The following is a 24494-nucleotide window of genomic DNA, read 5'->3' as shown; positions in this document are numbered from 1 at the left end:
ACGTGAAAGGCGGAGCAGTATGTCCTGTATGTCACTTACCGGCTAACGTATTTCAAGATGGAGCATGAACATGGAGCGTCTCCCCCAGTTCATGCAAATGCAAATGTGAAATTTCAAGACAATAGGAATACTTGGAATTGATGGTGGTGGTAAATAGTCATGAAAAAGATTTTAATAACGAACAACTAAAAACATTACACACTGGACCTTTAAGGGTTTACTCCAGAAATGACATACTGTACTTATGTTGTGTTGGGGGACTTGTGAGAGACAAAAAGAAAAGAAAATTTTAAAGCACCTGAGGTCGAGATATCCTGACTTTTTAGTATGAGTTAGGCTTAAAACATTGTGGATACTACACTTCCCAAAATGCAACTCAGTAGAATCTTTCATTAGAACCTCTCTGCCTGCTAAATGCTCACACTCTCAGTTTGTAACCAAGTCTTTCAGCTATACATTTAAAGGCAAGTCGTGATTCTCGCGAGATTTGGCGGGGCGCCACCTCTCAAACCTGCATTGCTGGTTTTGCCAGCAGCGTCCCCCCCCCTGCTTTGCTATCGGGATGATTCGCCCTACTACGAGTTCGTTTACCATCGAAATGACTTTGAAGCTGTTATATTAAGGTACAAATCTTGCATAGTGTGCCTTTAATGTCTTACGCAAGTGAGCAGCTGTCAGTCTTTCAAAAGCTTCTGCAGAGCCACAGAATACATTTTGTCTTCACAGACTGTGTATTCTCCTCGATACAAGTAAACTGAAAATGATGTGTAAAATCAAAGTTCTCCACCCACACTTTTCCTGTCAGTCTGGGGACATGAACAGCCACGTTGTGAGTCACAAACCTGCATTTCTGAGCTCTTTCTGGAGCTTGTTGTGTTGTCTCTCCCCACCCATCTGGCACCTTCTGCCAGCAGGCTGAAACAAACCAAATCTTTGCAAAAATGATCTGACCCAGGTTTGTAATTATGCAGCTGTTCACTTCAATTCACAGCTCTGCTCTCCCATCAGACAGTTGATCTTCCTCCACCAGGTCTCCGAGAGGCTCTTGAACTTATCGGGCGTCTTCTTCCTCAGAGGCTGGCTCTGCTGCTGGACGCCACAGCTGTCTGTCTGTTGGATGCAGGCCAAGATGGCTGAATCAAAGGTGTCCTTCAGGTTCTTCTGGGTCAGCGCAGAGCACTCTGCAAAGCTCACCACCCCGAGCTCCTGGGCGAGCTGCTGGCCCTCCTCCGTGCCCACCGGCCGCTCCTGGTTATGCGCCAGCTGAATCAGCACCTGGACGTCCTCCCTCAGGTCCAGCTGGGTGCCGACGAGGACCAGGGGCGCGGCGGGACAGTGCTGACGGATCTCAGGAACCCACTTCTCCATCAGGTTGCGGAAAGAGCAGGGACGCACCACGCTGTAGCAGAGAAGGAAGACATCGGCGTTCTTGTAGCACAGAGGTCGGAGGCGCTCCAGCTCGTCCTTCACGAGGCAAATGCCGGAAGCAGAGAGGCCAGGTAAGAATATAAACTTACAGGACGAGGCTTATTCTATGTCTGATTGTCAACAAAAACCCATGAAAAGAGCAAAAACAACAATGTGTCTCTCAGTGCTTCCTGATCTAGACTGTTTAGTTTCAGTTTTAAAAACATCTCAGTAATTTCACAGCTGGTTGGTTGTTTCAGCTGTATTGTATTATTCTCCTTTTTTTATTCATTGTGTAAGGAAGACTGGCAAAGCAAGCTTTTCATTGCATTGTGTAAGATGTCTTTACTTTTCATATGAAAACATATAAACCTCTTGAATCTTGAAATAGTGCATTTGTTAGGGACTATTTTCAGCGGCCGATCAATACACATTTGGTTTTCTAGTATGTATTTGTGGCAGCAAGGTGTGTGTGGGTTTGAGTTCAAATAAAGTACTGTGTGTGTGTGTGTGTGTGTGTGTGTGTGTGTGTGTGTGTGTGTGTGTGTGTGTGTGTGTGTGTGTGTGTGTGCGTGCGTGTGCGTGTGTGTCCATAATGAAGGAATATGTCAGCCAGTACAACAGTGTGGCTCACTGCTGTGTTTTTAATGGAGCTCTATGGCACAAAGGAAGAAGATATATCAGGCGGTGATACACGTGACACAATACTTGTCAGTAGAGACGTTCATTGTTGGTTGTTTTGGTCTTTCGTGGAATTAGTTGACAATAAGTACATATAGAATATCATCAGCTTCATACTTTGACATCTTACTGAGCCCCCACTACTTCAACCAAAAGAGGGCAATGGAGTACAGGGTGATAGAGGGGGCAAAACTTCTTAATAACAAACTTGGAATTTTCCTGCAGGGGGCGATGTAAGATGTAGAGTTACAGGACTACTTGTCACTGGGAGGCAAATTAGACTAAAGGGGGTCTTAAAGGATTTCAGTCCCGGACAAAAAGTAGGCTGCAGGGGGGGGGGTAACAGCAAATAGTTATTGATAACTGATGACTTACATTGATTGGTCCATCAGCCAGTCCCCATTTCTAAAGTGACAAAACAGGAGGAGAGAGAAATGCAAACAGAAGTGTAGCTGAGTGGTTAGAGTTCCACTCAGGGAACCTAAAGTTGTACAGCTGCCACATGTTCAGGTATGTTAAGTGCTAGTTTGTTTATTTAGGATAATATTTCAACTCTGAAAGAGAGAACGTGCAGCTCACCTGTCCAGCCATGTCACAGAGCTGCAGTCTCACTGGTTTTCCGTCGACCACAACCATCACTGAGAAGATAAAGAAAGCAATTAAAGAAGCGGCCATGGACACCATCTTTAGGCTTTAAAACGGACAACATGGCGTGTAGCCAACTTAAAGAAAAACTAATTAGACAAAAGCTTCAAACGTTAACTTCCAGGTGTGCGTAAAACGTGTGCGTAACGCTCAAAATCAGCTACGTTGATGTCAGACGTTACCGGTAAAGTTGTCAAACGCTGTTGGAACATATTGTGTCGGGTATCCGTTGGTGGTGTAGCTGACAATGAGGCTGGTCTTGCCCACCGCTCCGTCTCCAACCAGGACGCAGTTCACCTTGCGCTCAGGTGCGGAGCCGGACCGCCGGCGCTTCGCGTTCAGAGGGAAGTCCCGGTTCTTTAAGCGCCGAATTGGGACCGGGGGACTGTCCACCCCGCACATCGGTTCCGACACACGACATGGCTTTTGCTTCCCGACATCCTGAGGAAGCATGGCTCTGCCTTCAGATAAAAACAATGATTTGTTTTCTGTCGGTTCAGAATCGTTGGAGACTCCCTGCGCGCTCCATCTCTATGACAGCTCACGCGTTTCTGCTGCTGTTTTAAGTGTGTAAACTGCAAAGCATAAGCATAAAGCGCCTCTGACGATATCTGGCTGTGTTTCGTGAGAACCGTGGCAGAGATTTGAAGCGCGCAGTGGCACAGCCGTCGGGTTTCTCCGCTCAGCAGGAGCTCCTGATTGGCATTCTCCCTACATCTGCTGTGGCACTGTGATTCCTAAGAGGCTTACCGAGCAGAGCACCATATGAGGCTCCAGAGATTTCCAAGTGAAATGAACTAAGCTTACTGGAAACCTTTATCCCTTAGAGTGGAATATACAGCGCGTCTCCCTCTTAAGCCAATTAAAAGATGTAGAAATAGAACTCTAAACTTTCATATTGATTGCTGATTTGTACATTTTGTTGAGTATGTTTCTGCAACAGGGGCCAACAATCAATAAATACGTTAACTTTAGTCCCTTTTAAATCACAAAAACCCATGGAGAGGGATTACATGCAGTGCAGCTGTCTACCAACCGTGTTTTTTTTTTGTTTTTTTTTTAAATAGATTATATTTAACTATAAAAATCTGCCCAGATTGAGCTCCTTGAGACAAAATCTGCTCCTTCTGCCAAGTAGGCTACATCTGAATAATGTTAAAATAAACGAGTGAATAGCCTACATTTCAATAACACAATATTGTGGGTTTTGTTTTACTTTATCATTTTGACTCACTGCTTCGGTCCTAAAACATCCATTCATTCATTCAATCAAACAGCCCCATGTTTCACTTCCACCAGGCTGAATATTGGAAGATATGTGGCGGTGATGTGGCGGACTGACGCCCCCTAGCGGTGGAATCACGACAGCTGTGGGGACTGAAGATGGAGGAGTGGATGCAACATGAATCATCAATCATGAGAGAGAGAGAGAGAGAGAGAGAGAGAGAGAGAGAGAGAGAGAGACTGGAGCTAAGAAAAGATTGAAACATCAAAAGAGAGAAGAGGCTGCAGTAAACACAAATCTCAAGCCAACAAGGAAGGGGGGGGAAAAAAAGGATTTCTGGGTTAAGTGTGTTGTTTTTATGGACCGTCATCAAACAAGAAATGAATGAGTAATGCAAACAAAATACACAGCTTCATAGTTTCCTAATCCAGCTATTTAGTGGTCTCTGACATGTGAGGGAATTTAATGATGTGGGGTTTTTGAGGGCGGAAACAGCTTCACTACAAATGTGACCCCTTTGACACTGTAAAGAACTTTCCTCTTGTTGAGGTGTACACACCTCTGGAACTGCTTTCTTGAGCATCTCTGGACACTTAAAATCTCTGAAACAGACAGGACTCCTTGATTATTTGACAGTTAGCAGCTCTTTCAGGCATCCACCACAGCCATCCTGTGCGATTCATTGGCCTTTTACATTTTTTGGATAATTATATGACATAAAATGCCAATATAGTATGAAGAATTTAATATAGAAATATATCGGTTTTACAGAACTTGCAGTTGTCATGTATAGGAACCTTAATCACTGAAGAAGATTACAGGCCTGATATATTTAAGTAATCTGGTTTTATTCTCTCAATGTAGACAAGAGGAGTAAAAAGAATCATGAAACCGAGAGAGCTGTGTGTGTGTGTGTGTGTGTGTGTGTGTGTGTGTGTGTGTGTGTGTGTGTGTGTGTGTAGCCATTTGTACCCTCAGTTCATAAATAAATGTGCTATAAATACATTTTCCTGACTTACAGGTTGCATATAAGAACTAGATATAACCTTGGACGATTGAGCCTCTCCTTCTGTTTGAAGGTGTGAGGCATCTGCAGGGAGAGAATCAGTGTGTGTGTGTGTGTGTGTGTGTGTGTGTGTGTGTGTGTGTGTGTGTGTTGTGTGTGTGGGGGAGGCAGAATGTGTTGCCATGCATTAAACAGCACCTAAAAAACACCAGTGAGTGGGAGTGAAACCATACGCACAAGCAAAGAACCAGACACCTTTTCACACACACACACACACACACACACACACACACACACACACCAGCTCCACCATGTGTAGATGCCAGCGTGTCATTAAATTGTCAAGTCTATCCAAATGTCTACCTTACCCTGCTGTTATCCGATGTACCAGCACATTTAGTTTGGGTTATATTTGCCTCGTCGTATATGTTTATATGTTTTCACTCTGGACTATCTGGACTAACTTTATTTCTTTTAAAGTGCTACTATAGACCATGTGGCTACAAGGTAATAACAGAATAAGAAAAAAAATTACATTTTTCTGAAATACAAGGAAAAAAGGTTTTGATTTGATTAAAACTTATTCTAACCTTAAACCAAGTCTTTACACTGCTAAAAAGAAAAATGCCCTCACTTCCCAACAAAAAATGTCCTCACTCTCAACATCTCAAACTGAAGCTGTTCCTCATAAAGAAATAAAAAGACATACGAGAGCAAACTGTCTTTCCGCTCTTCGACAGTGTTAAATCTTCTAAAAATAATCTTTAACCAGACGCTGACATTGCTGCTTAACGGGATTAACGAAAGAGTCAGAGTGAAAAACAACAGAGATCTACAAAGTCTGTGAATGGAGACATCAGGCTGCCCCTACTCCAGAAGCTGGCACAAAACCCATAAACCCTGTCAACACACACACACACACACACACACACACACACACACGTAACATACAAAGCTATTCTCCTCATGTACAAACTGTTTCCCTCCTCCTCTTCCAACATCTGATAAACTAGACACCTAATCAGAATCTTTGAGGGACCCCGGGCCTCCTATTGGAGTTTTCAGACCAGGCAAATACATTAACTCAATTTAGAGTTGGGATTAAGGACCCACCCCTCCCCCCTTTATATCACACACGCATGCACGCATGCATGCACACACACACACACGCACACGAGCACACACACACACACACACACACAGATACAAACACACAGCATCAACCCTCCTCCTCTGCCTTTTCTCCTCTCATCTCTCTTTTTGATGGGATCAGCTGTGCGCTACATTCTCCTCTTCCTCCCCTGCACTCTCTCTCTCTCTCTCTCTCTCTCTCTCTCTCTCTCTCTCTCTCGCTCTCTCCCTCGGGGGACCAGGGTGCTCGGACTCTATAGTTATGGGCCGGGGCCATCTGTCACCGTGCGCATTCACGCAGCCACCAGAAGGCCGCAACATGTGCAGATTTAAATGGAGAACCCAACTTTCCCAGGACACACAGGCCTGACCCCGGCAGCCGCGGCAACCTACCCCCCCACCCCCCCTCCGTGCCTCCATCCTCCTCCTCTTCTCTCCTCCGTCCCACGACCATCACCACCACTACCACCATCCAGCACTATATTCGTGGGGTCCAAAAACCAGGAATACATTATACTTGTGGGGTCCGGACAGCTTTGTGGAGCCAAAATGCTGGACCCCACAACTTAAAGGGCTGTTTGAGGGTTAAGACTTGGTTTTAGGATTAGGGTTAGAATGAGGTTATGGTTAGGGTGAGGGTAAGGGTTAAGGTTAGGCATTTAGTTGTGTTGGTTAAGGTTAGGGTAAGGGGCTAGGGAATGCATTATGTCAATGACGGGTCCACGTCATTGACATGTGTGTGTGTGTGTGTGTGTGTGTGTGTGTGTGTGTGTGTTGGGCAGCAGTGCGAGTGTGTTTTGTGGTTGCGAGGAGGGTTGGATGAGGGGGGGCGAGGGGTGGGAGGGTAACAGGATTGGTCTTGTCTGTGGGACCCATGGGGAGGACAATGGGACCGGCGGGGGTGGGGCGAGTGTCACACACTTTTGCTTTGTGGCTCGGTCAACAGGCGTGTGCCACGGGTGTCGTCTCGCCTCCCCTCGCCTGCTGTCCGACTCCGGGGAAAGCACCGGCAGCCATGAGAACCGGGGCCCTGGGCCCTTTAATGAGGGGCGTGCTGTTTCTTATCAAAGATGGACAAGCCATCATTACAATCATCATTAGAAGCTGCACAATGGAGCACGCCTCCCTTAGCTATGGATGGGAAAATCCTCCTACAGAGCTGCGGCGGTGGTGGGGGATGAAATAAACAAAAAAAAGAGCACAAAAAGTCTCAGTGAATGTGTGTTTTTTGTGAATCTGCAACAGTTACGTCTGGCGAGGCAGCACGGATCATTCAAGAAAGATTTCAACTTTGATTAAACATGAACAGTGACATACAACTTTAAACCTACAAATGCACTTATTTGTCCTGGAACAGGGAGCCATCTTCTGTTGCTCTTTCTGAGATGTCCTTCTCTTATTAGGTCGAGTTTTTCATTAACCGAATTGAGGGTCTGATGGCGTGTTCAGGTCAATCGGGACTCGTGGTAGGACTGGTATTTGATGAATTTATGATGATGACTTTGGAGCGTTTACATCACAAGACAGCTCAAGATATATGAGTGCAGAGTTGGTTCTGTGAGGGTTAATATACATTCATTACATTTGGGCTTAATTACCTTGAACGTCAGACTTTGGCTGATGTAGAGCTTCCCTTTTTGCTAGCTTTTTCAGACAAAGCATGAACCTGGTAAAAGGATCGGATACAATTAATCAATTCAAGTAATAGCATGCTCTGTGACAATACAGACCCAGATCTCAACCCAATTAAACATTCACTATTGGAGATTGGACAGTGCTCTCTAAGCCCTAACCTTAGCCATCATTAAAACTGGGAATATCTTTGGTTTATCTCTCCAGTAGAGCTCCACAGACTTGAGGAATCTATGCCAAGAAGCACTGAAGCTGTTCTGGAGGTTCATCTGGAGGCCTAACGCCTTATTAATACACTTTATGTTGGTATTTCTTTTAATTTGTCTCCCATTTCATGGATTTAGACTCGTCTTCTTGGTCATCCAATAGCAACGCACGGCACAGTTTACTCCTGAATAGATGGAGGTGCATGTAAAAGAGATGGATAGAATTGATCTGACTAGATAAGAACCGCGTCAGTGTTTGCATAATGAAAGATGACCTTTGCTACTATGTTTTATGGTTTGAGTCTAAAGGTTAGAGTCTAAATGAGATCGTATCGGATACAAACTTCTTCTTAAGTGCTGACAGTGGAGTCAGTGAAAGAAAGTGAAAGTTCAACTATTAAAATCTCCTTCGACTTGGAAGAATTGAGAAGGAATTTGCAGCTGGGATCTTTGAAGTGAACAAAAAGGACCGTTGTGGACCTTCCAGTCCGGCATCAACAATCAAGCTTCCTTTTTTTCCTTCTGAATCACAGCTACAAACTGCAGTAAGTTTTGCACCTTCACACAGAAATTAAAATCTCTCTTTCTATCATTCAGTGCTTTGTGTGAGTAGCTCTGAGGGGGCTGGGAGTCACATTCGTCCAGGTTACCGTGTCGTGCACCGTAACCCTGCTCCGAGTTTGTCATCATTAATGATCGGCCAAAAAACATGTTGCTCCGCTGTGGCCTTTCTCAAGAGTCTCCTCCAAGTCCTTTTTAATGCTCTCCATTGGCCTGTGGCCCTGGCCGCAGGGAGCATTGTCATGGTGCTGAAGGTGGAGGGTATACTGGGAGGAGGTGTGTGTGTGTGTGTGTGTGTGTGTGTGTGTGTGTGTGGGGAGGAGGAGAAAGAGGAGGGGGGGCATGATGCTGCAGCAGTGGCAGCTGGCGGCCCAGCTTGCAGGGGCCATCTCTTCACAATGGAGAGCCTTCCCCCTGGGGCCAGTGATTTAGGACAGGGCTCTCTGGACAGGCCCCTGGAGAGCAGGAGAGAGGACACTGGCTTTGGAGGAACGCACCCTCCCTCCCACCTCCACCTCCCCTCCTTCGCCTTGTCTTGTCCTCTAAAGCTTCCCTGCTGGTTCCCTTGCCCCCCCCAGCTCCTCCACACACACTCCTGACACCCTCCCCTCATCCCACCGTGGCTAAGCTCTCTCCTGGGACGAGCAGCCCGGCCTCTGCACGGGGAGCATTCCTGAGGTGTAGCACGCTAACGCTAGCCGGACACAATAGGGGGGGAGGGAGGGGGGGGCAACAACAGGTGCGTGTGGATCCTCTGTCGTCCAGCGGCAGCTGAGAGATAGGGACGGGGGCTATTATGGCGCCATTATCCGCCGCTGCTCTACCGGTGGGCTGTTGGGACCTCTTTCCTCGAACAAAAACAAGGCTTTTTATGTGTAACCTGGTCTTGTACCCACCCTGATCCGACAAGTCTCTCTTTCATCCTCTTACCCCAGCTAGCACCTGCCACCCCCGGGCCCTCCAAACCAACCCCAACGGCCACTTATCCCAAGACAGGATTCAATTCAATCGAACCCCAACTGCAAGAAAACCTGAGCCCACTTGTTTAAAACACCCACCACTTATATGCACCATATTGAAGCCATAGAAATTATCCAGGCAGCAGCCACCTCTGTACGCCACCCAGACCCCCCACCCCCAATGCTCCCTCCCTCCACTGTCCCTCTGAATTATGTTATGTCTCAAATGAGCAGTCATACAGCAGATTGTGTGGTGCAGCCACTTGATATAACTGGTGACAATGCCTCTAACAGAGCGAGTGTCCTGGGGGGATAGGCAGTATTTGGTTACTGCATCCCTGATCTCTCCCCATTGTGGTCGGCTCCGGGTCCCATGGAAGGTTGAAAGGGGGTTCAGGGAGGGGGACATGTGCGCATATGTGGGCACACAACGCAGGTGCCTACATCTGTTCATTTCTGGGCAGATGCTCATGGTTGTAGAGATAGAGAGGGAGAGTTAGGGGGAGAGAGAGAGAGAGAGAGAGGGGGGGGAAGACTTCCTCCATTTACTCTCTCATCATTCATACTGGTGATTAAGCCTAGATGGAACAAAACTAGAGTAGAGAGTAGAAGGGTGACAAATGGAGAATTGCACTTCTTCTGGGCCCCAAAAAAGGATGCAATATCACCCATGTGTCAAATAAAAAAAATGGATTTTTCTCTGGGGTTGTTTGGAGTCAACCCCTTTAGCTCCAAAAAAAAAAATGCTACAGCATACAATAGTACTTTAGACAATTGAGTGCATCCTTTGTATCAAGAGTTTGTGTTGGCCCCCCATCCATCGATGTAGAAATGTTTTTTCCAGTTTGTTGTGAAAGATGTTGACTGACCTGAACTGGTGCTGAAACCATTAGTAGGTTCAGTTTTCATCAGTTTTGATAACAAATTAATTGTTGAATCATTTATCAAGCACGAAATGTTAAACATTTGCTGTGTCCAGCTTCTCAAATATGAGTTATTCCTTACTGTGTGCGTTTTATTGTTTCACGTTTGATTGGAAATCTTTGAGTTTCGGACTTTTGGTCCACGAAAATTTTTTTCTGACATTTTATAGCTTAAACAATGAAAAGATTCATTAAAAAATAAAAAAGAATTGATAGTTGAAATACCCCAATTGGAGTGCTGGCTGCGATCTCAACATAAGTGATGGACATCGCTAATGCTCTTGGGAGCAAATCTCTACAGCCAGGTTCCAAAATCTGCCGGAAAACCTGAAACCAGAGAAGTGGAGGCTGTTATAGTAGCAGATTAACCTCCAATTAGGTGTTCAACAATCACTTGCGGGCGTCCACATACTTCTGTGTTTATAATACAGGTGACTGCACATGAAAAGTTCAGCAGAAGAAAAGATAAGTAATTTGATTGGGTTTGATTTTTTTATGGTATTGAGGTACAATAAAATCATTAATCTCATCTTATCCTCTCCTCTACTTTTATTTTTTACAGACAGACAGTAACGTAATGGTTGTTATCTTCGTCGTCGTCAATGAATCATTTTTCAGCCTGCAGCCATACTGTAAGTGCCCATTTCCTGTAAATCACATCAGATGAGAGAGACAAATTATATGAATGCAGCCCAATTATAGACTGTGAGTCATGCAGATTTTAGCAAGCAAACGTTTACTATCTTAGTTTAGCATGCTAAAATTGGCTAATTAGCAAGGCTGAGGCTGATGGGGTTAGTTTTAAAGGTATTTGGCAATAAACCAAAGTATTGGACCAAATTAAGTTTGGAACTGATGATAGCGCTAGATCAAAAGTCAGAGGATCAAAGTTATTACAATTCTTCCTGAGGGGGACATGAATGTCTGCAGCAAACTTCATGGCAATCCATCCAATAGTTCTTGAGACATTTCACTCAAAACCACAAGAGTCCACCTCAAAGTCAGTAGGATGTATCCTCTGGGGACCATGAATGTCTGAAGCAAACTTCATGGCAATCCATCCAACAGTTCTTGAGACATTTCACTTAAAACCACAAGAGTCCACCTCAAAGTCAGTAGGATTCATCCTCTGGGGACCATGAATGTCTGAAGCAAACTTCATGGCAATCCATCCAATAGTTCTTGAGACATTTCACTTAAAACTACAAGAGTCCACCTCAAAGTCAGTAGGATTCATCCTCTGGGGACCATGAATGTCTGTGCAAACTTTCATGGCAATCCAATCAGAGTTGTTGAGATATTTCAGTCTGGGCCAAATTGTTATGGTCCTGACACACCAACCCGATAATCGGCCGTCGGAGAGTCTGGCGAGGTCAGTGACTCGAGTCTGTTTGGTGTGTTCCGTGCCGTCGTCCGTCAGTCTTCATTTTGGCCGACCTGACTTGCTGGGTCAGAGGGCGGGCAGTCGGACTCAATGAGTCAATGGTGGAGTGCTAGCCCTTGACTAGCGAATCAGCGCACTTATGTTAGCGTGACGAACAGCCTCTCCAAATCTGACGAAAATCTTTCAAACTGACCTTTGTCGATCTGAAATGAAGACAGATTCTGCACGGCCTATTTCTCGCTTAAAATGTTTTCAGAAACACATTTCGGTGAACTATCTTTGTAAAATATGAGATTATATTCTGAATGAGCCGCCATTATGCTCGGATGTAAAATCCAGGAGCAGCCAGACCCACGTGTCGCGTTCGTCCAATCAGCTGCCGGTTTTCATTTTTTGGGCGACAATACAGATTAGCACCGCCTGCTGTTATGGAGACGTATTACATCTCGCGCACGCGCAGAACGTACGCTCAAGTCGGCGTCGCTTCGGTGTGTTCCGAGGCACTTTTTTGACCAACTCGGGGAGACTGATCAGTCCGACTGCCTTCTCCTGACGGTCGGCTGTCGGGTATGTCAGGGGCTTCAGGCCGACTGACAGACCAACACTGCCATTCTTAAAGCCATGACGCTAGCATGGCTGAAAACACAAAGGTGTTGGTCCACTACAACAGCTTCAGTGCTCCTTGTCATATATTCTCTGCTGGAAGGATGTAACACCCTTCTGTTAAAAGATATTCCCTCATTTGGTGTTAAAATGGAGAAAACTGTCTGACATGATGCTCCATAAAATCTCCCATAGGTGATCAGGTATAGGCTGAGATCTGGTGATTGTGAAGACCAGAGCAAATGCGTTACATCATTTTCATCAAACCATTCAGCAAGCCGCCACGCTTTGTGGATGGGATCTTTTCTTTTTAGACCTTTTCCTCTTTACCATATTGATGCAAAATCAAGGTCAACAGGGCCTCCTCAGCATTTCCATACATTCACAGAGCATCATGGGATGTAAGCTGCTTAATAGTATCATGCTATGCACCTATACGGAAGCATCTGCATTTTTTTTCTTCTTTTAATTCTCAAACAGAGTATTGGGACATGTTTTAATACTTTTCCAAATGAGACATAGATTTAGTAGATATTTCTACACAAACGTGTAAATGTGACGCTCATGGAGCTTACAATAACTGCATTTGCTTTTTAATCCCACAGTTTAATAACCCTACAATATTCTTAAAATAACCTAAATACCCAACCATATACCATGATAGAATATATTCCCCATAATAACCTTATAAAACACCACATTTATTAGGTTTTTTTGTTGATGTTTGTTTAACCCTTTATCTCTTCATCATTATAGCAGGCTGATCTCTCATCGACACTAACTTCAGTATTTGTTGTTGCGGGAAAACGTGTCGTTGCACAGTATCAGTTGTTGAATTATCGATTTTATTCATAGGGACCCGCATATGTTGTGGTGCGTCACCCTAGGGTGCGCAGCAGATGTGTTTTCATAAACATTGGCACGCGACTGGCCACGTACAGCTCCCTCTCTTTACCCTTCCCCTAATGACCCCAGTGTCTGTGTGCGCGCAAACACACACACGAACCACCCCCTCCCTTCTCACACACACACACACACACACACTTACAACGCGCGCGCGCGCACACACACACACACACACACACACACACACACACACACACACACACACACACACACTTGCAGGCGCGTCTCTGGGCCCCCCACGTAATTACGGCGGCACTCTTCCCATAAACTTAAGCTCAGCACGTCTCCAGTAACAGCACGTATGCAAATGAGACAGCAGCCCGGACCGGGAGCCTAGATGAGCCGTGGGAAGCCGTGGGGAGCCTGGTGGAGCCCTGAAGAGCCCTGGGGAGCCGCGAATCTGGCTTGTGGCCCCCTCTACCAGCAGCTGGCCACAGTAATCTGATCTGGACACAAAGGAGCCTGTTGATCTGTGCGTTTCAGCAGGTAAAACGGGCGAACCAGACTGGAAGAAGACAGACCAGGTCTAGTCTGAAATCATGTGTCTCGAAAAGATTTAAAGCACTTTTAAAAAGGATGATACGCCACATCACGGCAAATATCTTACAAAAGAAATGAAATTAAAACGGAATTAAATACAGTAAAGCACCCATGAAGTCACTATGGAATCATTTTAATTTCCCATGTGATTATTACAGTCATTTTTCATCACGTTAACGACAGTTTTATTTAGTGCATAATCGTGATTAAGGACTCGGGGGAAGCGTGCGTAAAAGCATCTCCTGAGAAAGTGCTGGTTCAAAACCATTTCCTTGAGGCTTTTCATACGAGCCTACATTTTAGCATGAGTGGCCTCTATGAGACACCCCTCGCCCCCCCCCCCCCGTCCTTCTCTACACCCTCCTCTCAACTCCACCCAACCCAGCAGTGGTCTGGTGCCTTGCTCCTCCTGCATCATTCAGGAAATGGAACCACCAACCCCTGGCGTCATCACAGGCTCAACTGCGCTTCACTGAGAGGTGGAAGCTTTCACTCCGGGTGAAGATGTGTCGATAGGTATCAGTGTAAACTAAATCAATTGATCCTCACAAAGTAGCAACATCCCTCCTCCCATTCCCCAATCGCAGCTTCATATGATCGATATCGTGTGATGCGCGCCGTGTTTACGTTCCCACGAGTGACCATGTGGTGTCTCATCTTCGGGGACCAGGAGGAAAAAAAAAACCCTCCTGGCTTCCCCCTCGCCATATGGCCCCGTAGAGCCCATACCGTTACAGGTCCTTTAACATGCTTCCAGTTGAGTGTAGACGGAGCCCGGTGGACAGAAGCGCATAGAGACGTGCGCTTCAGGCCGGAGGAGGGAGGGAGGGAAGCAGGGAAATTAACGTCGTTTTCTGGATGTGGAAGGGGTGGGGGGATGTTAGTGGCAGATGGCTTGTAAGGGTCTGTCCGCGTCTGAAGGCGTGTCGTGGTTCTCCACTGAAAACCCCCTTCCTCCCTCCCTCCTGCATTCACAATCAATGGAAATTATAGCGCAGAGAATGGATGAATAGTCAGACCCCGAGTCACCCTTTTTTGTTTGGCGCAGCTACTGGTGGGCAGGAGTTAAACTACAGCAGCCCCCTACAGTAGCACTTTAGTTAAACAGTCAGAGCTCAGCCAACAGCTTCTTGGCCAGGAGGGGGAGGTTTGACAGAAAACATACTGTATAGGGACAACTGTGTCTGGACAGAGTTTTTATTTCAGTTTTACAGCTTGGTCCTGGTTGAGTTTGATACCAAGTTATGTTCAGATTACTTTCAGTGTTGGCTTTAGTTTAGTTTCAGGTTTAGATGCACTTTTAGTCTAACACTTTGATTATGTGCAGTCAAGTGCACAAAAACGGACTGCAAAGTGTACTGATCATGCATTGATTGCTATTTGTGAGTCATAATAGACAATTGGCAAATTATTAAAGTCAGTTATTTTCTGGGGAAGACTTTTTAATCTTTAACTTTTCCCCATTGTGCCTAGTTTTTTGTGTGTGTGTGTGAGTCCAGTTTACAGACTTGTAATACCTAGTTTGAAGCTTATGGTTAAAAGCTATGATCAATACAAACTACAGGATTATATTGGAGCAGCTCGTCGTGACTTAAGTCCAGTTATTTGAAAGGTTCAGTAGCACCGAGCTAAGTTTGGTTCTGTATAAAAAAAAAAACTGTATAGAAGCTGTAAAACATTTCTAACTGCCTCCCTTTGAAGACTAAAGAAGTCTCTTCTTTCTCCGAGGGAAAATTGTATTGATTTCTTTTCTTTTTTTGTCACTTAATTGTGATGGTCACGGTTCAGCCGGCGTTTGGTTTGAAAAATAGCCCGGTGTGAAAGGAGAGCTGGACAGGTTTATTAATGGAGGAGGTACTTTGTTTGGTTGCTGCTGCCATTGATTAGAGTTATTAAGTAACTATACGGACATCAACCATGTTATGTCACATCAGAAGGGAAGGTACTTTGGATGAGAAAGGGAAAGCATGTCACTTATTTTAGGGAGGCGGTCCACCCCCCTTCGGATCACAGCAGCAGGTAACGAAACGGACACCGGAGAGACGCCCGAAAACAGCAGCCGTGACGTGCATATCTGAACCCAGTGACGCAATGTACGCGCACGGTATGGTAGCCCGCGCGTGCGGCTTGCTACAGGCCCCCATTATACAGCAGAAGAAAAAAAAAATCACACTTCTAATGAACGACCTAATTAAGAAACAACCCCCCCCCCCCCCCACCACCACCACCACCTCCTGCTCCTTATTCATACACGCGCGCGCGCACGTGCAAGTGCAGTGCCCACACCACCTTCACACAGAGACACAAATAAGACTTTAATGGAGTGTTATTTTCTTTGTGCTGGTCAATATTTAAAGAAGGAAAGAGAAGGGGAAAAAAAGCAAATATGCAGTTACGTTTGTTTGATGTGAAGTGAAAAGTGTGTGTGTGTGTGTGTGTGTGTGTGTTTTGAGGGAAGTGGAGAGTGTATTGTGTATGCGACGTGTGGGTGCGCGTTCAGCGAAGGGAGGCGCGCACACGCTATTATTGAGGGGAGAGCAGGTGCTGGCCGAATTACCATACAGCTGAGGGGGGGGGGGGAGAGAGAGAGAGAGAGAGAGAGAGAGAGAGAGAGAGAGAGAGAGAGAGAGAACTTATTCCTTCACCACACACACACAATAACAAAAGTCCCCCCTCATGTTGGCCACGCGAGCGACTCCGGTGCGCGCGCGCCCCTTTGCATGCACATACACACACATCCATTTTTTTCTTCTCATCTTAGCCCGGAGAATGAGAAGAAGGGGAGAGCAAAATGAAAAAAGCAGGAGTCCAGCCCCTCAAGTCGTTTACCTCACCACACAGCTCTGCCAAGGAATGTTTTCTTTAGTCTTTTGAGTCGATTCAAAGCTAATTCTTCCCATAACCAGAAATACCAAAATGTAGAGTGTGTAAAGCAGAGAAAGAAAGAGGGAGGAAGAGAAGAAGGAGGAGGAAGAGGAGGAGGAGGCGGAGGGGTGTAAACAATTAACTGAGTCAGGGTTTGACCAAGAAACTTTTTTTTTTTTCTTTTTCCCCGAGAACCTTTGAATCAACTTCAAGCAGTTTCTGGGTTGTTGTTTTTTGGGCACTTTACCAAACATCTTAAGACGCCAAAAAAACAAAGATGTTTGGCCAGTGAGGCAACAGCTGGAGGGACCAAATCAACCACATGCCATTATCCTGTCAGAAGGAAACATGGCGTGTGTAGGCTGTGTGTAACATTTTACATTCTGGTTCGGTGCAACTTTTTGAATCTACAGAGATCGACTGGAAACACTTTAATCATTTCATTTAAAGGAAACTACAGTATGATCTCCGAACAACCGCTAAAGTCATCAAAACGTCAATTGTATTTCCTATTAATCCTGTAAATGTTATGGTTAGCCCCTCAAATCCAATGAGCTCTCTGCAACCTGTGAATTCATTCAGACAGATTTGGCTAAATATAACAAAAATGGAGTGCAATTTGTATTCATCCCTATTCCTCAACAGGTTATCTGACAATCTTTTCCTCCGCCTGTAGGAGTCTCGCAGTTTTTTTTTTTGTTTTTGTAATGTTTCACTTCTTATTTGGTCGAAATACTTTCACACGTCTCCATTTTGGGCTCAGATATTAACGCTGTATGTGCTGGAGGGGTAACAAGGAGGCTGTTGGGGTACTTGCATGGGATCCCATTGTGGAGAGCCGAGCCAGATTGGGAGGTGAAGTCGGGGAGGAGGGGGACATTTGCATGTTATTACCATAGCATGTGTCAGGCCGTATATAACAGGCTGCAGGCGGCCTTGGCTAGAGACAGACGCACAGTTCACAGAGAGGAAAGACATTAGGAAGAAGAAGGAAGCATGTTGGACCAGTGACAAATCCGTCCTTGGGTTAGACGAAGACCTTCACACAACAAGCTACTTCCTAAAAAAAATTGTCACTTTCTTAAGAAAACAAAAACAAGGAACCCATCTTTTTTTCCACCCTTTTTACGCACTGGATTAACGCTTTATAACGGAACTGGACTGGACTTCTCTGATTTTTTTTTTTGATTTTTTTTTTTTTTAAATTCCCTACTCGCACAAGTTCACACGTCTTGTTTTGTGATTTTATTTTTTTTAAGGTTTGGGATTTATCCTTTTTTGTTCCTCGGGACATGAATGAGAGCGGCGTGGCTGACAGCGGCAGCATTTGATGAGAAAACCCCGTGAGGCGACAGAAACGTGCTCAATGCATCTTCCCCAGAGGTATTGAACAGGAGGAGGCACCCCTGAGGACAAGCCGAGCCCCGAGACTTTTTACTCTATTTATTTATTATTTATTATGTATTTATTGAATATGGGGCGCGTCATCCTGCTGACTCTTGCCGTCATGTCCATGTTGCTGTGCCAGGTAAGCTACCGATTCTTTATATTTCTTTCTAACAATGAACCATCACCCCTCACCCCCTCCCCTCCCATCCCATCCCATCCCATCCCACCACAACACACGTACACGAGCGGTTCTATGTGTATAGTTAAAGATAATAAGTTTCTTTTCCTCCGCAGGGGTTTTGTTCGGGAGTGTTTGAGCTGAAGTTGCAGGAGTTCCTAAACAAGAAGGGAGTACAGGGCAACAAAAACTGCTGTAAGGGAGGCCTGACTTCGGCTTTCCAGCAGCAGTGCGAATGTAAAACCTTCTTCAGGATCTGTCTCAAGCACTACCAGCCCAACGCCTCCCCGGAGCCTCCGTGCACCTACGGCGGCGCGGTGACTCCCGTGCTCGGCTCCAACTCGTTCCAGGTCCCCGATGTCATCCCGGAGAGTTCATTCAGCAACCCCGTCAGGATTAACTTCGGCTTTACGTGGCCGGTAAGTACAGCCATTCATGTCCCTTTCACTACATTAGAATTGAAGGCAGCGAAATCGCGCCATTTTTTTGTTGTAAATCCGTGCGTAATAACGCGCTGATGCACGATTTCTGACCACAACTTCAGGGCTGAGAGAACACAAAGTTGACTGGTATTTAGTTTCACGGGATCAGGTCAGGCAGTTTGCATTCAGCAGTGAGTGTATGGCACAATCGCCTCAGGCCTTTGCTTGATGTTATCGCCACATCTCCGCTGGCCACCTGTCTCATGAAGCCATTTGTGTTCCCAGGGGACCTTCTCGCTGATCATTGAGGCATTACACACCGACTCCAAAGACGACATCTCCACAGGTAGGAAATAAACACCCTTTTCCTTTTTCCAATTTTTTTTTTTTTATCACATTCTCGCACTTTCCCATCCATTAACCCCTCTCCACATGTGCATTTTAGAGAATCCAGACCGCGTTATCAGCACCATGACCACCCAGAGGCATCTGACGGTGGGAGAGGACTGGTCCCAGGACCTGCACACCGGAGGCAGGACGGAGCTCAAGTACTCGTACCGCTTCGTGTGCGACGAGCACTACTACGGGGACGGCTGCTCGGTGTTCTGCCGGCCGAGAGACGACGCCTTCGGCCACTTTACCTGTGGAGAGCGCGGGGAGATTGTGTGCGACTCCGGGTGGAAGGGACAGTACTGCACAGAACGTGAGTACCACAACTTTGTTATTGTGTTAGGAGCATGTGTATGCGTGTGTGTGTGTGTGTGTGTGTGTGTGTGTGTGTGTGTGTGTGAGGCTCTGGAAATTTAGTAATCTCAAAATCAATTTTAAGACATAATGAATGTTCTAATTGGAATTAAAAGGGAATACTTTGAGAGAGAAAAAAACTGCATGAAGTTGCTTTGAACTTAATGTAAAGAGATTACAAGATAAAGTATAATAAGTGTAAAAACTGTATAAAAAGTACATTTCTATGTTGGTCTGCAATCAGATCCTCTGAGTGCCGTTAGAAGGCAACTTGTGCGTAAACACCACACGCATCTCCATCTCCTTCTCCTCACACACACACACACACACACACACACACACACACACACACACACACACACACACACACACACACGACCACTTGATTTATTCTAAGGAAAGTTTTGGGGAATAATCTCACGCGTGCCATAAATTTACATGCTACCTTCCGATTCGTTACTCTCGGAGTGGGACGGCCGCTGATTGGCCGAGGCGGGGGAGGTATTGTTTGAAGTGGGCAGCTGCCGGCAGAGAGGAGACAATGGAGCAGCTGTCGCGCACTGGCAACACACTCGCCAGCTGTCCACTCTTATCTGCCCCAATCCGAGACATTAAGGGGAGTGTGTGCACAGAATGAATAAAAGAGTTTTGACCCGCAGCGAAGAAGAAAAAAAAAAAAGAGGGTGGTGGGGTGGGTTGAGGGGGTCTGTGTGTGTGTGTGTGTGTGTACACTCTCTGTGGCACACACATTCACACACTCCCTCCTTTGTCTCAGCACTATGTTAAGCAGAAAATTCTTCCACGGTGATAAGGAGAGTTTATAAGGTAACAGTTTATGGGATTAGGAGCCCCTCCTTTCCTTAATTTTAATGACTTTGTTGAGATTTAGGTGATGAGGTTTTTACACCTTCAGGTGCAAAACCAAACAAAGAAGCTGTATTTGAGTTCCTATGAGTCTAAAAAGTTTCTTTCTCTTCTTCCTGTACAGCGATTTGCCTGCCAGGCTGCGACGAAGAGCACGGCTTCTGTGAGAAACCCGGAGAGTGCAAGTAAGTTTTTTTTCTCCACCGGTTCACTGGGGCGTTAATTAATTAGTGGGACACATGAGGTAATGTGAGTGGACTGACCGGTGTTCCCTCCTAATTGGACAACAACAGGTGCAGAGTGGGATTCAAAGGCCGCTACTGCGATGAGTGCATTCGTTATCCGGGCTGCCTCCACGGGACCTGCCAGCAGCCATGGCAGTGCAACTGTCAGGAGGGCTGGGGGGGACTCTTCTGCAACCAAGGTGAGGAGAGAGTGTGATGAGGTTGGTGGAGGGGGGGGGGTAACGAGTGATGAGGAAACACAGAGAGCAAAGGAACCAGAGAGCACTGATAGGGTGAGTTGTTGGTCGAAAGACGGAAAGTCTTGGTTGTTAGGTTAAAAAGTGAACATTGTTTAGAAGTCTAGGTTACATTAAACTCTTCATTCAACAGCATTTTGATGAATATATTTCATTAAGAAGCAGGCCCCAACTACATTTGGAAGCATGCTAATTGAAATGCTGTTTAAACAGAAGTTATACGTCTAAAACACCCTGACTTTTCAACCAAATTTAGCCTCATTTTTCTCCTAGATGCCTCGACTTCTTTTGACGGGTAACCTCGATTGTGAATAAATAAAGTAATGCTTACTGGGAAGAGAGTGTTAGGAGTATAGAAAATGGACAAAGTGATCTTGAGGAAAAGCTTTACAAAGTTTTGGCACAGGATCTTCGCAGTATGTCACCTCTCCAGTCATTCATCGTTGGAAACATTTAAAAGTCTGTAAAGGAGACAAGAGATGGGAGAGGAACAAAATAAGACGTCACGATAGCAACATAACGGCCATGAACACTGTGGTAAAGAAACAACAACAGAGCAGCAGTTGTCTCCAGATGAACAGCAAGAGCAAGGGGGGGGCACAGGAAACAAAACAGAAAAAAACACTGGAAGAAGAGAAAGAGTCAAGTGTGCCAAGAGGACAAAAAAGACATTCTGTGTCGCTGCTGCTGTTGTCCTGCCATGTGTTGTGCTGCGGCTAATCCACATGTGCTGCTGTGTCTTTCCAGATCTCAACTACTGCACTCACCACAAGCCCTGCATGAATGGAGCCACTTGTAGCAACACTGGTCAGGGCAGCTACACCTGTTCCTGCAGGCCCGGCTTCACTGGGGCCAGCTGTGAGATCCAGGTCAACGAATGTGCTGGAAACCCCTGTCGCAACGGAGGAAGCTGCGCCGTAAGTGTTGTTTGGTCTTCTTAAACGAATTTTGAATAAGAAAGGAGACTGGGATTAGGCTCAGTGCCAGCGATGTTTGAATGCCTGTAAAGAGACAAGAGATGGCACATGCCTTTCTCCCTTCCCTTCCATCTTTTCGGTCTTCACCCATTCTTGACTTTAAACCAGAGAAGCTTTAAAAAAAAAAAAATGTAGATATTATTAAACAACATAACAGATGCAGCATACTGAGATTCAAAAGCGTACAGCGCGTAGCAGCCGCAGTTGCATCTTGATCTTGATGTCGAGCCTGTTCTATTTTCTCACCACAGGATTTGGAAAACACATATACCTGCACTTGCCCTCACGGTTTCTATGGCAACAACTGCGAGCTGAGTGCCATGACGTGTGCCGATGGGCCCTGCTCCAACGGTGGCCGCTGTGCTGACAACCCTGACGGAGGCTACTTCTGCCAGTGCCCCACAGGATACGCGGGGTTCAACTGCGAGAAGAAGATTGACCACTGCACCTCCGGCCCCTGCTCCAATGGTAAGAGAGACTGGCCCAGTGGCCCACTCTTCAATGCCAAACATTAGGGGTGGGGCTAAAATCGATAAAGCATAGTATTGTGATATTTTCCGTGGCACTGTATCGATACACGGACGCCAAGTATCCATCTTTTATTATATAAAATGCACATAAGAATTGAGCTTTGTGGTACGGTATGAACAAATCTTTTTAGATTATACAGATGTTGACAAAGTATTTCAGTTGGGGACCTCATTTGAAGTTGGAAGAAAAGTTAACAAATTGTAATATATCACAATAATATCGTACGTATTGCGATAATATCGTATCGTGGGGCCTCTGGTGATTCCAACCCCTACCAAACAAAAGATAGGGTTTGCCATTCCAACATTCGGACCAAACATTTATGCCACTCCTCATCTCTGTTCTAAAAGGTGCACGCTGCGTGGATCTCGTCAACTCGTACCTGTGTCAGTGCCCAGAGGGTTTCACTGGCATGAACTGTGACCACACTGGGGACGAGTGTTCCATGTACCCTTGCCAAAACGGCGGGACGTGCCAGGAAGGTCTTGACGGTTACACCTGCACCTGCCCACCGGGATACACCGGCCGCAACTGCAGCTCGCCCATCAGCCGCTGTGAACACAACCCTTGCCACAACGGCGCCACCTGCCACGAGAGAAACAGCCGCTACGTCTGCGCGTGTGTTCCTGGCTACGGCGGCAGAAACTGCCAGTTCTTGCTTCCAGAGCACGCTGCGATCCGCGGGTCAGACGTGCCCTGGATGGCCGTGGGGTCCGGCGTGGCCCTGGTGCTGCTGCTGTTGGCCGGATGCGCCGTGCTTGTTGGATTTTTCCGATCAAAAGTCCAGCGTGGCGGTCAAATAGAAACCGTCGGCGAGGGAGAGACAATAAATAACCTGACCAACAACTGTCACCGCAGTGACAGGGACCTGGCGGTCGGCGTGTTGCCGACACCCGGCGTCAAAAATATCAACAAGAAGATGGACTTCTGCAGCAGTGATCCTGATGAAGGATCTTCACCAGAGAGGAGCAGCTACAAGAGCCGCCATCCGCCCGCGGACTACAACTTCGTACAGGAGCTCAACTACGAGCAGGCGGCTAAAGAGGCCATGCTGGAGGCAGCCTGCGAAGACAAGTGCCAATCCCTGGACTCTTTTGAGTTTGAGGAGAAACGCAGCAAACGTTTAAAATGGTAAATATCTGCTACTGAAAAAGTCGACTCAAAACTAAATGCTGAGTCAGAATGATGAAACTAAAAACGTTTTTTTTTTCTTGCTTTCCTGAAGCGATGCATCAGAAAAGAGAGCCCCAGAAATGTCTGCATGTGCGGACACCAAGTACAAATCTGTGTTTGTGATGTCAGAGGAAAAGGACGAATGTATAATTGCAACTGAGGTGAGTTTTGTACGTTTTACTTTGGTTGACCTTTCAGTGTGAAATAGGATTTGGTCTGTGGTCATTTAGCCAACAAACACTAATGTTTTTTGTCTTTTTGTGTCTCTCCAGGTGTAACGAGCCACCAATGGGCTGCCCGTTGCTTATTTGCTCTATGGGAGAGTTTTTATACTCCTTCAGATGCTGCTCTAACCCTAGGGGGAGGTGTCCCGCCTTGAGACTGCTGCTGATACTGAGACGTTTAACTGATATTCAGAGTGAGCTGGTTCTCTACTGGAAAATAAGCGCAGGCAGCGGCGGCCTGTGGGATAAGAACTGGCGGGGTAAAAATAAAACTGCCACTTAGCTTTCTGTTCTGTCTTTTATCGGGGAGTGGGGGTAAAAAAAATAACATATAAACGGACACTGTCTCGTGGCGATAATGCGCGACGCTACGATTTTAGTTTTTGCAACATTTGCACCCAGGCCTTTTCTCTAACCCACACGCCGTTGCTGAGCGCAGGAACTGCATCAAACGGTGGATGTTTGGCCATACTGGCCTGTTCTTCACGAGGCTGTTCACATGGGCTGTGCACCCATCATTACTCCTGTGAAGACTGTATGTATTCTTGATCACTGTGTTAAACTGAAGTGCGTTTTTCTTCCCTTAAGCCCTCCAAACCATTTATGACATAGTATTGTTCATTTTTTTTTTTTTTTGGGGTTTCTATATGGGACATGGAAACTCTTGTCTTAATTTAAAAATAATATTGCTTTTTGATACAGATTGTCCTTTTGTAAAATAAAGACAGAAAAAAAAACAAGAAAAAAGTTATGATTTAAAATTATGATTTAATTTAAGTTAATTTAATGATTTTGTGTTATTTTTATTTTGTATTGTATATTTGTGATGTTTGTTAT

The 24494-nt window shown here is 45.8% G+C and overlaps 2 protein-coding genes across 2 annotated transcripts; one reads left to right on the top strand and one right to left on the bottom strand.

The window, feature by feature from the left end:
• Nucleotides 1-975: 975 nt before the first annotated feature.
• LOC144529140 (rho-related GTP-binding protein RhoU-like) lies at nt 976-3186 on the bottom strand. Its single transcript, XM_078268105.1, has 3 exons — nt 2916-3186; nt 2668-2726; nt 976-1464 (listed from the first exon to the last, which is right to left on the bottom strand). The coding sequence occupies exons 1-3, from the start codon at nt 3184-3186 to the stop codon at nt 976-978; spliced, it is 819 nt and encodes a 272-aa protein (XP_078124231.1).
• Nucleotides 3187-17531: 14345 nt separating this feature from the next.
• On the top strand, nt 17532-24294 carry dla (deltaA). The gene is made up of 11 exons (XM_078273830.1): nt 17532-18202; nt 18358-18660; nt 18949-19009; nt 19109-19366; nt 20396-20456; nt 20565-20695; nt 21500-21669; nt 21981-22197; nt 22611-23391; nt 23486-23594; nt 23706-24294. The coding sequence occupies exons 1-11, from the start codon at nt 18134-18136 to the stop codon at nt 23709-23711; spliced, it is 2166 nt and encodes a 721-aa protein (XP_078129956.1). The 5' UTR covers nt 17532-18133; the 3' UTR covers nt 23712-24294.
• The last annotated feature ends 200 nt before the right edge of the window (nt 24295-24494 follow it).

This window comes from Sander vitreus, chromosome 2 (genome assembly GCF_031162955.1).
Source record: "Sander vitreus isolate 19-12246 chromosome 2, sanVit1, whole genome shotgun sequence".
Lineage (NCBI taxonomy): Eukaryota > Metazoa > Chordata > Actinopteri > Perciformes > Percidae > Sander > Sander vitreus.
The sequence above is the reverse complement of the archived record's forward strand: the minus strand, read 5'-3'. Positions and strand labels throughout refer to the sequence as shown.